General features: G+C 34.2%; 1 protein-coding gene across 1 annotated transcript in view; it reads left to right on the top strand.

Annotated features, from left to right (window-relative positions):
- Positions 1 to 15106, top strand: part of LOC146539668 (uncharacterized) — a 69009-nt gene extending 53903 nt beyond the window's left edge. The window contains exons 2-7 of the mRNA XM_085184993.1: positions 4018 to 4112; positions 4363 to 4727; positions 7028 to 7247; positions 7391 to 7565; positions 8464 to 8600; positions 14809 to 15106. Coding sequence (XP_085041119.1) covers positions 4055 to 4112; positions 4363 to 4727; positions 7028 to 7247; positions 7391 to 7565; positions 8464 to 8600; positions 14809 to 15014 — 1161 coding nt within the window. The 5' untranslated portion in view covers positions 4018 to 4054 and the 3' untranslated portion in view covers positions 15015 to 15106. The remainder of the gene's footprint in view (positions 1 to 4017; positions 4113 to 4362; positions 4728 to 7027; positions 7248 to 7390; positions 7566 to 8463; positions 8601 to 14808) is intronic.
- The last annotated feature ends 350 nt before the right edge of the window (positions 15107 to 15456 follow it).

The raw sequence follows: 15456 nt of genomic DNA, 5'->3' as shown, positions 1-15456 counted from the left end.
AATTTAAGGCCATCTTGGCACTGGGGCACAAACCTGTGACTGTTTCTACGTATTCCATACATAACAAGGTAGGGAACCTACATTCCGTTCCCCGATTTCCACCGAGGTCAAATTCTGGAGGTATTGCGTGTTGAGTGGTGGAACTCAACGCCGAACTTTGCCTCGACGCGAGAGTGCTACACGACTGGCCTCCCAGAATAATCACTCTAGCTAAATTGCTTAAATGTGTCAATTAAAACGTTTAAAGTATTCATATTTTATTTTAACTTTATAACTTTTTTTAATTTTTCAAATTTAAATCTATATTTATAGTTAAATTTATATTAACTTCTATAATGTTCAAATTCAAAGCGAACCAATTTATACAAATAGCAAACCGCTTTACGGCGGTAGTTTAACTGCGGTTAGCGGTGTCGCTGCAGAATTTAGATTTACTTCTAGAACAACTCGAACACAAGGCTGAGTTTTGTCTAAGAGAAAAGCCGATTTTGTTCCATATTGAACTACTGATTAATATATAAGTAACTAGCGGGCGCGCGCAGCTTTGCTTGCGTATTTAGGGGTGAATTCTAATATACCATAAAACATGTGTTCAATTAAATACTTTTAAGAGTCTGAATTTCAAATTTTATGAAAATTGCTCCCGATTTAAAAAAAAATCTATACATACTTTCAACCCCTTATTTGCACGCTTAGGGGAAGAATTTTAGAAAACCATGAAACATGTGCTCAATTAAATACTTTTAAGAGTCTGAATTTCAAATTGTATAAGAATCAGTGCCGATTTAATTTTTTTTTCCATACAAACTTTCAACTCCCGATTTGCACCCTTAGAAGGAGAATTCTTGAAAACGATGAAACACGTATTCAATTAAATACTTTTAAAAATCTAAATTTCAAATTTTATAAGAATCGGTGCCGATTTAAATTTTTTTCCATACAAACTTTCCACCCCTATATCACCCCTTTAGGGTTAAAATTTTTCAAAATCCCTTCTTAGTGGATGTCCAGATTACAAAAGTAAACATCTGTCCAAATGTCACGTTTCTACGCACAGCGGTTACGGCTGTGCGCGCGTCTTACCTCAGTCAGTGAGGACAAGTCCTTTTATATATATAGATAAGATTTAATTTTGGTTATTACTTAGTAATATGAATGTTATTTAAAAAAACCACTGTCTCCATAAATATATTTGAACATTTTCAATAGGCTACAAACCCAGACTCTTAAGTAAAAAATTAAATCAGCTTCACGTGTCCCGCACACGGCAAGGTAAGTGAAGGAACCTAGTGTTAAGAAACTCTGTTCGTCACTTTGAGGCATTGGATGGAGGAAGTTAACACCGGGATTTGCATTGGTGTCAGAGATTGCATTGAGTGAGATCGAACCCGCAACCATCGCGTTACAGTACTTGTGCCCCTGGGCCACGACGGCTTCAACACTCTTCATTTTTATGATAACTATAAAATATATAGAAAAGCCAATATGACTTTATTATATAAAAAAGTCGCAGGTCATTTAAAATTCAAATTGACTTCCACTTCTATCTAGAGAGACTCAGTTATGAAGTTACGGAAAGTCTTCGATATTCTCATGAGGATTCTTCAAATGAATTCTCGATCCAGTGTAGCTGTTCGCTAAGATCTTTATATAGTTGTTTGTAACAAATATCTTATATACTATGTCAATGTTATAAATAAGTAGAGAAAGAGTTAACCGTTATTTAATTTTTAACATTTTTTATCTGAAATTACAAAAAAATACACGAATTTCTAATTTATGATTTTATATTAAAATTGTATATTTAAAGAAAAAGAAAAGATATTCTTCTCACAGTGAACAGATTTTGTATAGGAAATTACAGAAATGTAATCAAGTACACGCTATTTACAAGCGACAGCGACTAAGACAAAGTAAAAAAAATATTTTATTTTATACATTCTATATAAAAACTCATTTCTAGTTATTAAAATGTGATATATTGTAATAGCTGATTTATCGTATTTTTTTCAGCCTCATGCTTTTCTCGCATACCGGAGTGGGGTAGAGGGGACCTAATGTTAAAGCACTCCGTTCCCCACACACCACCCAATTTCCGATACATTGCGTACTGAATGGCAAAACTCAACGTCGCACGTCTTCTATAGCGAGGAAGTAAAATAATTTTCTAAATAACCATTTCGCTTATAACTTAACCAAATCAGGTCACCTGACAAGACCATCGCCTTAACAGCTGAAAAGGAGTTGCAATTAAACGCGTAATCCGTGATACTCGTGTTCTACCCATTAATTCCAACCGACGATCTTAACCCTCGACGACAGAACCCTAAAAAGTGGTTGGGTTAGGAATAAATTTGCATAAATACATACATAATTAATTCAAAGCCGCAGGTAGCGGTAGAATAAAAATAAACTAAACAAATAATTAAGGCTATCGTGGCGCAGGGGCACAAGCGTACGACTGTAAACGCTACTGTACACGGTTGTGGATTCGATTCCTATTCGGGGTATAATAAGATATTCTATATTTTTATTTCTCTTCGCTTTGGTACCGAGATAAAATGCCGCGAAGGTCCTAAGAGTTTGGCGAAAAGAGTTAAAAAACGGAGTGTCTTGCCACAAGGTTCCCATGTTTCCTTTGCTTACCCTTCAATGTGCGGGATACAGCGTGAAGAGAAAACAAAATTATGAGGCAAGGATTACGCTTACCCTTAATCCATTATAATATATTACTCTAGACACTAATGTCTTCTGTATACGTATAGGTTTCTAATTATAGCAATTAACCTGAATTGGAAATAATTTAACGCCAATGTTAGGTACAAATGAAGAGGTCAAATGAGGTCAAATTATATTAAGTAAAAATATATATTTATACAAGAATTATATTAAATATTTAATTATTATTAAAATCAATTACATATTTTTTTAATTCAAAGTAGATATTATATTCAAAAATTTGTCATTTGATACAAAGACAGGCGTTAAGCTCTGTGAAAGTAAAATAAATATCACAGGGGTATAAATGTGACTGTAAAAGCGGCTGGTTGTGAATTCGGTCCTCACTCAAGTGAAATGAAATATCTATTTAAATTGATATTTTATTTATTTCCCTCTGATGTCGAGGGAAAGCACAGCGTTGAGTTCCGCCACGCAACACGCAATGCCTCCAGAATCCGGAAATTCGGAAAGTTATCCAGAAGCGGCCTTAACACTAGGTTCCCTATTTCTTATATTTTATATATAAAATCGAAAGGTCACTCGCTCATCACGAAATCTCAGAAACTACATGTGCTAGGAATCTCAAATTTTGCATAGGAGTTACTTATAGGACGTAGGTGCTCGTTAAGACGGGAATTTGCAATATTCGACTCCTAAGGGGTTGTTTTTGGGATCGAAAGTTTGTATGAAACTTGGTTACTACAAATGCTAGGAATCTCAAATTTTGCATAGACGTCACTAGGACGTAGCCATGGAGACAGAAATTAATAATAACATAGTTCACGCGGGTGAAACCGCGAGCGGGCCGCTAGTATTTTATAAATTTAACATAATATAAAACTTCATTCATTTGAATATAACTTCCGATATAAAAACATTTTGTACATATTTGTTTTGTATTGTTAAGAGAATTCAATATAATAATAATTGGAATGCGACGTTGCTCATTTTATTATTCCCATATTCAATCCACTATTGGAAGAATACTTAAGCTTATAAAAGATTCTTGATTTTCAATTCAGAACCGATAACTCGGCTTTAAATTACTATACCTAACATAACTTTTATAATTTCCGTCAAAAATAAATATCAGTTTGTTACCAGAGCGAGGAAATGAAAATGGTAATAAATATTATTTCGTTCCAACAAATGTGGGGATTGAACCCATGACTGTCGCGTTTACTTACTGTTGCTACTTGTGCCACTGCCCCAAGACGGCTTCAAGTTATCATCCCCAAGTCCTTCAACACTTTTAAGTTATCATTATAATTAGTGACATATTAACTTTCGTTACAGATTATGAAGGCCCTTGACGCAGCCTCGTTCAGGCGCTATGTGGAGTGTAGGAGTATTCCTCTTCACTCAGATAGCTGTTTGTCAATTTACTACAGGTATGCAAATGGTGTTGTCTTGATTACTAGGAATACTGTTACTTCGGTATTTTAACATTCTTTTTCTTTTATCACCGAAGGGAATTGGAAATTATCTATGTTAATATGAAAAAACTACTTTAAGACTAGGATGTTGTTACAAAAAAATTCAAGCCTAACCACTTTTTCGAGCCATACAAGATTTTTATAAATTTTTAAAAATTGTATTTTTTAACTCTTTAATTTGATGTTCTCTCTTCTTTTCACATAGAAAACACAACATCAACAACAGAAGAAGACCAAACGGTAACACCGTTCTACGCACTTAGCACAGGCATTGTGCCCGCGCCTGTAATGCTTCGCCTTGGCAATTCTACTATAGACAGCACCAAGTCATTTAAAGTTCCACAACCCTCCCAAGAACCTGTTGAAAATTCAGGGACACGTTCTGCTCCAGCTAATGTTAACCTGGAGATGGTACCACACGTTGTAGCTGTTAAAAACATATACTTTGACCATGACAGAAAATATGGGCCAACTTTCGAAGATAGTGATGGCAATTTAACTAAGATAACTATACAGTTGGGTGAAGATGCTCATCTAAATTGTAGAATAAGCCTTCTGCAAGATAAAACAGTAAGTTTAAATTCTGGATACTTTTATAAAAAAATTTTATGTCTTCAATTTTGAAGACCTACAAAAATTGACGTCTCATCAGTACGATTGCACGACGGTCATACCCTACTCCTTGTCCATACGCTGAAGAACAGTAAATGTGATATGTGTTTTTTTTTTAAACTTTTAAATATACATTTAAAGAATATAAATTTTCATATATTTCTGATGAGCAATGAGGCACCTCTGAACTCTCGAGGCATTGCGTGTTGGGTGGCGGAACTCTCCACCGCGCTTTGCCTAATAACCAAACCCAGGAAATTAAATATTAAATATTTGAACAGAAATATATATACAAAAAATGCACACAAATAAATAAGAAAAAAATGCAACATTAGTCCTTTTGAAAAGTTAAAACAAAAACAAGATACATTATAAACGCTACTGAGCAGCACTTGTACGCGAATCCGACTTACTCTTGACCGGTTTCTTTTGTTCCACAATAACACTGGCTGAGTCTATTTATAAAACAACACTTACGGTGGTGGCCTGTCTGGAGTTTTAGTCGTGTACTTAATTTTGTGAACCAAGAAATAGAAAATGAAATTTTTAAACCTATATATTAGAGACCGACTTGCCTCAGCTTATGGCTGTAGTTATCGCGTGTTCGATTTCCACTTAGGTATATTTATTGTTTTCATTTCCTCAGTCTGGTAAAGGACTCGAATATTTGGCGGTCTATGGGAGGCGAAATGTTTTAAGCTATAATAAAAAAAAACTCGACACACGCGAGCCGGGCTCGCTCAGTGAGGGTTTCGTACTAAATTTGGAGGTCTCTTATATGGTTTGAATTTCAACTCGATATCTCCAAGCGTTCTTGATATAAAGGGTCTTGACAGCCAGACAGTGAAACAGAGAGACAGATAGACAGACAGACGGACAACAGAGGAAAGTAAAAGGATCACCGACTTAATATTATCAATTAATATTAGAAATTTTCTAACAGAATGTCAAAAGTAAGTATAGCACTTAATTATAATAGTATTCATAATTTAGACACCAACGCTGCCAGTCCAGTGTACTTTGACAAAATAAGTTTCAATTTGAATTTTCCTTTCGCTTAATGAAAACGTGGACAAAGAGAAATGCTCGAGAACGCTTCAGTCTGATTTATGGCTTGTTAAATTTGTAAATAGTATGGAGATTACTTGTGTTGTCGTCTGATTAAAAGAATCGAGTTCTTTACGCGAAAAAAAACGCAAATATAACGCATTTATTGCGGGTTCAATTCCCAGTGAATGGGTTATATTTAATTCATTTTCATTTCTCTACTGTAGTAGACAACTATTTATCTCTCTCAATAGTTATACACTAAGGGAAAAAAAGAAAGTTTAAAAACTGAAACCCGACTACTTAAACACACTTTAAAAAGTAAATTAACATACGCTTCACGCTGTATCCCACACACAGCAGGGTAGGCAGAGGGAACCTAGTGTTAAGATACTCCATTCCCCACTTTCTACCGAATTCTAGAGACATTGCGTGTTGAGTGAATGAGAGCATTATATCAATAATTGTTTTTTAGATTATAAAATAACGGAATATTACCGTAACAAAATCTCTCATTTATACTTCATAAAATGTTATTGAATCATTTATTTTTAAGTTTAAAGTCTATAGCTATTTAACTGTGCTTAAGCCCATCACTGGTTATTACTATAAGCAGAATAACCAAAAGGCAATCTTCGTTTTAAAGCAACCATAACCGACTTAAACCTACATTACAAACGCAATACAATCTTGTTTCACTCGATTATTGTTATTATTAGTGGAAATGAGAACATTTAGACATTGAAATGACTATAAAACCTTTATTGTTTGATATTAGCCGATAATTATTGTAGGTAGAATGTCTGTTTTATATAGACATCGGGGAACCCAAAGCTCTCGAGGCCAATCATAATGGACTCTTAAAATTTATTTTCGTACTGCTTGTAGATAAGATGTTATTTAAGATCGCAATAGTCTCCTCACTCGAGCTCTGTAACGAACTGAATAATTCCAATCCAGATTTATTAGGGTAGAGTAAAAGAAAATGAAAAGACGACCAAATTGAAGTGAAGTTGGTAATAATTAATGAATTTCATTTCTTTTCCTGTCTTCAATCACAAAGAATATGTATGACCCGTTTAATTCTTTTGAAGTAAAACATACAATGTTATTCTTAGGCAATTATGTGAATATTTATGTAGAACTGACTCTTTCAGTATATTTAAACATATGTAAAAAAACAGAATTAATTAAAATGTATTATTTTTTAGGTATCCTGGGTCCGTCGGAGAGGTCGTGATGAAATTCCAGAACTTCTCACAGTAGGTGCAGTTACTTATGCAGCGGACAATAGGGTATCAGTTGGGAAACGTTATCCTGGCAACTGGAGGCTGCTCATCAGGGAAGTCAAGCCTGATGATGAAGGCGTCTACGAATGTCAGATATCTACACATCCACCTAGAGTCAGCAGGACTTATCTACATGTGAATAGTAAGTAAATATTTCCAATTTCTTTACTTCGTTTTTTTCACATACGTACATACAGTCTATAATGCAATGCCTAATAATATTCAAAATATATTTAAATTTATAATAAAGTCAGTTAAAATTTAACAAAGCACTATCATCACTAGCGCCACAAGTATGGGTGGTCGACGAAGCGGGAGGTCCTCTTCAAGAGAAGTATTACGAGGCTGAATCCACCCTCGCCCTGGTGTGTAGAGCTCGCCATGTGGAGACCCCAGCTGTCCTCACTTGGCTGCATGAGGGAAGAGCCCTCAATGCTGATACTACTAGAGGCGGAATTAGGTAAATCCTCGCACATTTTTTAAATATATATTTTTTTTCCATTAAAATCTACTGAAACAAAATTCAAAGTTGAGTTCTGCTACTCAGTCTCACGATGTATGAATTCTGGAGGCATTGGCGTGTTGAGTGGCGGAACTACATATACATATATCAAATTTAAATTACAAACCAATATATTTGGGCAATATTACTAACGAACCAAGTATGTCATATTATACCTATCTAAATATTGTAAATATAAAAGTGTATTTTATAGATAAAGGCAATCTTTTCTGCACCTCTTTTATGTATTTCTTTTATATATTCTTAGTTTGACGTTGATAGCAGGGTAGGCAAAGGGAACCTAGGAACCTAATATTAAAATAAAATTGAATGAACACAAACCAAACATTCTAATCTTAACAGTTAACCTACTTTGTAAAAGGAAAATCTGCTTATACCGGATTTCTGTTCAATGTGTTCCAACGTTGATAAATGATCCTTCTCTTCCCACCCTTCAAAAGAAGCTAAAATATATATAAATATATATTACCTGGCACTTTTGGGACGCGATATGACACTGTTAAACCTTTTCGTACGTGTACAGAATAGATGACATTATAAATAAATAATGGTTTCCATACATTACGTGTCTACGCAAAGGTTATAATAAATTAGCCTTTGATTATGATAAAACATAAAAAAAGATAAAGTGAAAAATGGTTTTCCCTTTTTTATGGTTTTTGGGGTTCTCTGGGAAAAAAACGGAACCTACAAAATCACTTTGTTGTTCGTCTGTCCTGTCCTGTACTGTTCCCTATTTTCCGCTAAATTTTCAAGATATTGCGTGTTGAGCAGCGGAATTCAACGCCGCGATTTGTCATAATATAAGATTTGTAATTAACATTATATTCTGCAGCGTAAAAACAGAACAGGTGCCAGGGGGCGCGGACAGCGTGCTGAGACTGGCGCGCGTCAACAGTAGCGATGCTGGTAACTACACCTGTGCTGTGCGCGGCGCGAGGCCTCATACTGTAGCTGTTCATGTGTTGAATGGTAATAGTGCTATATTTTTTTTCTTTTGTAGCTTAACGCCGCATCTTGCACGTTGCAGGGTTGACAGAGGAAATCTGGGAACATAATGTTTCTACAGTCCGTTCCCCATTATAACATTTCTGTTTCCCATTTTCCCCAGTAATCTTGAGGCATTATATTAAATATGTTTAAAATATTAAATAAATACCTCATTTCCACGAGTAGAAATCGAACCCACAACCTGTCGCACGTTTGCGCCCTGCATTACGATTAGCCTCATTTTATTATCACGTAAAATACGACTTTTACAAATATAATTTATAACTTTCATCACTTTTAATAAAACTCAAAGTCAAATCTTTCCAAAGAAAGAATAATCATAAATTCTGTTTCCGAGTAAGGCAACCAAATTTTTCAGCATTAGCTTCTACCTCGTGGGATAGGCTGTGAGAAATCACAACTGGGAGACGTTACTTCATGTTCGGTTTGATGTAGAAAAACGTTATTTAAGTTGGCAACTTTTTTTAGGTGAAGGAAACCTGGGAACCTGCCTACTTCAACCTACTATTAAAAGACTCCGTTCATATTAAAGCACTTCCGTTTCCCACTTATCCCCGAATTCTGGAGGCATTGCATATTGAGTGATGGAACTGCCGTGCTTTGCCTCGGTACCAGAACGAGAAAATAAAAATATTAAATATTTTATTTTCTTGAATGAGAATCGAATTCGCAAGCTGTTGCGCTCATTTTTTTACCAACTTACTACACTCTACTACACTGTTACATTTTGAGATAGGGAACTTTAAAAACAAATTATTTAAAAAATTGTGTGAAATAATTCGAAAATAAAAATCAACTTATAAAGGAAAAGAGAAACTGTAAATTGGCATCATTCGCGTGGCTTAATTAAGTTTAATTAACTATAATTTAAATTCTATAAATAAATGAAAAGCTTTAAAAAATGTTAGAATAAAATTAAAATTAAATAATATAGCTTCATTAGTTGGCGTGAAAGGATAAATAATTGCATATTCATGCTGTACTGTTGAGGTCATCGTGGCGCAGGAGTACAAGAGCGTGACTGTAAGCGTGACGGTTGTGGGTTGAATGAGAATGAGAAATTAAATGAGTAACGGAGTGTTTTAACACTAGATTCCCTCTGCCTACCCTACCGTGTACAAGATACAGTATGAAGTTGATTTTGTATATTTAATATATTCCTACATTGACCTCAATACGAGCGAGGTGAGAGACTAACTTATGTCGCAAATGATCATATTTTTTTTATTCCTAAAGTAAACAAAAAGTAATAGAAAGTATGAGCAGCACCTACGTGCACTGAAAAGCTAATATTATGAAGGTGAAAAGTTCGAGCTTACAACAACAGAAAAGTTTCAGCTGGAGTTTTAATACGTACAGGAAGCAACTTTAAATTGAGCTGCTATACAAACTCTCGAAAACGGTATATTAATCTATTATACTATCCTCTATGCAACATTACAAGATCTAGTAGACTTTAGAAGGTCTAGTAGGAACTACTTAGGATTCCATGGTTTTAGCGTGTGGGCTGTTGGGTTTCAGAGTGAAGAGGTTAGAGCAGTATCTGGGGCTTGGGACCCAAATATAAGGTTTAAGGGGACCGTTTAGATGGGCATTAGGGCTCACCTACGGTTGGAAGTCCTCTGTCTATTTAACCAAATTACAACTACAAGAACTATAAGTTCCTTACATTGTTCGAAACAGGCCCAGATTTTTTATGACAACCGCAAAGAAACTGATATTGAGCAATTATTTATAGATATGATTTTTTTTGGTTGAAAATACAGCGTTTCAAATAAATTAAAAGAAGAGGTTTGATATAAAGCTAGCAGTGATCGACTATAAGTTATAAAAAATCAAAAAATCAAATCAGCTTCACGCTGTATCCCGCACACAGCAGACAGAGGGAACCTAGTGTTAAGTCACTCCCAGTTCCTCACTTTCCGCCGAGTTCTGGAGACATTGCATGTTAAGTGGCGAAAGTCAACCCCGAACTATAAGTTATAATTTATGTAAATCTGTTTAGTGTTATCCTGAATGAGTTACAAATATTCAAGTATTATATACTATACTTACAACTACAAACTAAAAAGCTAACTCAAAACTTTCTCTTTCTTATTTCATAACAAAAACTTTTCTGATATTCTTTGAAATATTTTCCTTTCTACAAATTGCGAATAGAGTTAAATTACAACCATGTAAAATCTGATAATATAATTATAGTTCACACAAAAATTTAAATGTAGCCAAGTACAATAAAATAATTTAAAAAGATTATAATAAAAGATAAAGAATAACATTTTAAACTTTGGCCATAAAAGCTCATCTAAAAGTCTGAAATACGGTTATTTCTTCTACTGTAGCGAGTATAATGTATTTGTATGATATTCTAAATGTAAAAAGTTCTTTACAAATTGTATCCATTATGTGTTGCGAGCCTGTCAAGTGGCACGTCGCGTGATAACGTATGAAGACGTAACGTGACTTTATGAAAGAAATTTCTTATTCAGTTAGGTTGTTGATATGGTGATATTTTGGACATTTGGTGACAAACTTCTATTGCTTAGTGATAAATCACTTACTATAAGTGAATGTTGCTGTTAATAAGAACCAGTTGACGTCTGGTTTTGAGAAATCGTCTTTTAGGCAAGTCGTGGCGCAGGGGCACGAGTGAACGTGACAGATAGTGAGTTCAATCCCCACTCAAGGAAATTACTTTAATTTTATAATATTTAATATTTTTAAAGTGTTATTCTATATTTAGAAAAGAATAATACTTATTAAGAAAACGTATAAAAATTTGAACGTAGCGGGATTTGAACCTGCGCCCCTTGGAAACTCTCTCTATTATGTATTTTAAATCACACGCGTTTCTGGAGTATAATTAGAAAGGAAACACATTAAACAGACACTTTGTTCCCCAGTTTTTGCACACATTTCCACCATGTTTTTGAGACATTGCTTGTTGAGAGGCTCAGAACTCAATGCCGCGCATCGGCTTATTGAGGGAGCGAGGAAAGAAAAATATGAAACATTTCATTTTTCCGAGCGGGAATCGAACCCACAACCTTCGCATTTATAAGCCTGAACACAAATTTAACTTAGATCGAATAATCTAATATATTATGTAAACAAAGAATTTTTAATTACTATCAGCTTTAATATTAAAACCAAAGTGATATTATTTGCTCTATTCTAGAACAGGATGAAGGAAATTGAACCATCGCTTTTGTTAGCTTCGACAGATTTTAATGAAAAGTTACAGCTTTCATACAAAATTAATACCACACCCTTGTTTCCATATTGGAGCAAATGAAATTTCAATTTTGCAAATTATTTCATTAAAATTCAATACATTTTTTAATTATCGGTTATTTATTTCTAAATAAAGATAATTTTAATTAATTTTCGATTCTTAAGTTGTCTTCGTGGTGCTGTGGCACAGGTGTGTGACCACACCACTGCTTCGAAAATTCGGAAGTGGACAATGGAGAGTGTTAAAACTATGTTCCATCTGCCTATCTATATACAGGATGTCCCAGGAGTCAACGATAAAACTAAAACAGGTGATAGACCAAGTCGTGACAGTTATAAGAAAAATATAAAAAAAAATCTGTGTCAAGTATTTTTGATATTATATTGATTTAAAAAAAAATCGAAAAAACCGACACCCTGTGATGATTTTTCAAGTCCTAAGACTACAAATATTACTCTTTTTAAATTTTTTTTTCTGTAATGTAATCATGAGTAACCTTCTATGAATTACAGTTTAAGATTGAAATATACCTGCACCAGTTTTCAATAAAATGTGGTGTTTTTGCCAAACATTAAATTCAAAATATTTACTACACCCAACTTTAACCGACTGTACTATAAAAAAAATTTACTACACTGTTTTTGCAAGTAACTTTAAAAGTTGGCGCATTTAATGTGGATTCCGAAATGGTACGATACTTACTGGATTACTTCTTTGTTGAAGAGAGAAAAATCGAAATACACGATAATCGGGATGACGTTCAGCGTTTTGGTATCTTTTCCGATACATTTTAGCTGCAGCATTAGCATTACATAACCACTCCCCATGAATGAAATGTATATTGGCAATGTATCAAAGACCGATTATATGGCCTGTGAGATCGCGGACTCGAACACTATCCTTATAGGTCCTGGGCCAGCCCCTAAGTCGGAAAAGTTCAGGTATCTTAGATCCGTCATGCACGAGTCTGGAGGCATCGATTACGATCTCCATGGTCGGATAAGCGTTGCCTGGGCTAAGTGGCGGGAGGTCACTGGTGTGGTCTGTGGTCGCAGGATACCGTCCAAACCTTTTCCGACTTAGGGGCTGGCCCAGGACTTATAAGGATAGTACTCGAGTCCGGGCTCTCGCAGGCCATATACTCGGTCTTTGACACATTGCCAATATGCATTTCATTCATGGAGAATGGTTATGTAATGCTAATGCTACAGCTAGAATGTATCGAAAAAGATACCAAAACGTTGAACGTCATACCGATTATCGTGTATTTAGATTTTTCTCTCTTCAACAAAGAAGTAATCCAGTAAGTATCGTACCATTTCGGAATCCACATTAAATGCGCCAACTTTTAAAGTTACTTGCAAAAACAGTGTAGTACATTTTTTTTATAGTACAAGCGGTTAATGTTGGGTGTACTAAATATTTTGAATTTAATGTTTGGCAAAAACACCACATTTTATTGAAAACTGATGCAGGTATATTTCAATCTTAAACTGTAATTCACAGAAGGGTTACTCATGATTACATTACAGAAAAAAAATGAAAAAAGAGTAATATTTGTAGTCTTAGGACTTGAAAAATCATCACAGGGTGTCGGTTTTTCCGATATTTTTTTAAATCAATATAATATCAAAAATACATGACACAGATTTTTTTTTATATTTTTCTCATAACTGTCACGACTTGGTCTATCACCTGTTTTCGTTTTATCGTTGACTCCTGGGACACCCTGTATATATAAAAGGACTTGTCCTCACTGACTGAGGTAAGACGCACGCACAGCCGTAACCGCTGTGCGTAGAAACATGTAATTCGGACAGATGTTTACTTTCGTAATCTGGACATCCACTAAGAAGGGATTTTAAAAAATTTTAACCCTAAAAGGATGAAATAGGGGTTGAAAGTTTGTATGGAAAAATTTTTAAATCAACACCGATTTTTATAAAATTTTAAATTCTGACTCTTAAAAATATTTAATTGAACACGTGTTTCACGGTTTTTTTTAATTTACCCCCTAAGGGTGCCAATAAGGGGTTGAAAGTTTGTATGGAAAAATCTATAAATCACCACTGATTTTTATAAAATTTGAAATTGAGACTTAAAAATATTTCATTGAACACAGTCATGTTTCATGGTTTATTAGAATTCACCCCTAAGGGTAAGCAAACGAAGCTGCGCACGTCCGCTAGTCCTTCTATATGTGGGAAACAGCGTAAAGCTAACAAAATCTTAAGTGTATTAGTTTTTTTTTTTTTTAAATTAATAGTTAAAATCTTTTTTAAGTGCTTCAGTAGGTAATGTATTACGAATATTTCCGACATGCTAATAGCAACACAACTTTCATCTTAACATAAATTGGTTGATGGAGTGATATAAGTTATTTAAAAGATATATTTTTATATAATTTCTTTGTCATTCTCTTGTCAAGCATCTGTCATATTTTGAAGGAGCGAAGACTCTTTGTAATATAGCCCCTTGAAAAATATTATTAAATACGTACTGGGTGACAAATTGAATGAGTGAATGTCAAACTGTCACACCTTAACATTTTATACTGAAGCAATGTATTTCTTTATTTTTTTTCCACCGTTTTTTTTCTATTTTAGCTATGTATATCATCAATCCGTGGATCCGTAAATAAATCAAATCGAAATCAGCTTCACGCTGTGTTCCTCATATAGCCAGGGTAGGCGGAGGGTACCTAGTGTTAAAACACTCCGTTCTGCCGATTTTTTTGAGTGGCAGAACTTAACTCCGAAATTTTGTCTTAGTGTGAGAGCGAAAAAATGAAAATATTAATAAATGAGAAATGAAGCCACAACTGTCGCGTTACATTCACACTTCTGTGCTCTTGTCCTTAAAAAATATGTCTCAGAATTTACAAATAATATAAAATTTATATCAAATGTAAATATCCTTATAACTTTGTTTCAGAGAGTCTCGCCGAACTCCATGCTGGGGCCTCATCGTGTCAAGCGTCGTTAAAAACTATAACAACTATAGTAATTGTGACGCTAATTACTACACACGCTGCGTTATTACGTGACGCGATATCGTTTTTAGTGTTAGTACTTAAAAGTAAGTTAAAAGTTCCAAATAAGATGCACGATCACCACCCCGTTATATTGTTGCCGACGTGATGAACATATGTATGTAAATAAAACGATTTTAAAATGTAATTAATATATTATATTATATAAATAGATAATTGGAAATAAAATTTCATTATAAATTGGTTGTTTTATTTGTTTTTTAAATCCATATTAATATGATAAATTTGAAGAGCTTGTTTTGTTGATCACCCTAATCGCGGGAACTAGGTACTCAGTTGAATTAAAAAAACATTTTTTGTATTAGTTAATCAATTAATCATCTAGACAAAGCCGTAAAAAATGTTTTAATTATATTTTTTTATCAGTATCAGTAGTGTCAATCAAAAAAAAAATTTTGACAAAAAAGATTTAATTTAGGTTAAGCAAAAGTCGATTCGCATAAAATCGAGGCCAGTCGTATATCACACATGTATATAAGTTGTAAATAAATTGTTAATAGCACAATGTTACTTTTAATTAATTTGCATAA

Source organism: Heliconius melpomene, chromosome 4, assembly GCF_056956725.1.
Source record: "Heliconius melpomene rosina isolate 202511_hmr_F chromosome 4, ASM5695672v1, whole genome shotgun sequence".
Taxonomy (NCBI): Eukaryota; Metazoa; Arthropoda; class Insecta; order Lepidoptera; family Nymphalidae; genus Heliconius; species Heliconius melpomene.
The sequence above is the reverse complement of the archived record's forward strand: the minus strand, read 5'-3'. Positions and strand labels throughout refer to the sequence as shown.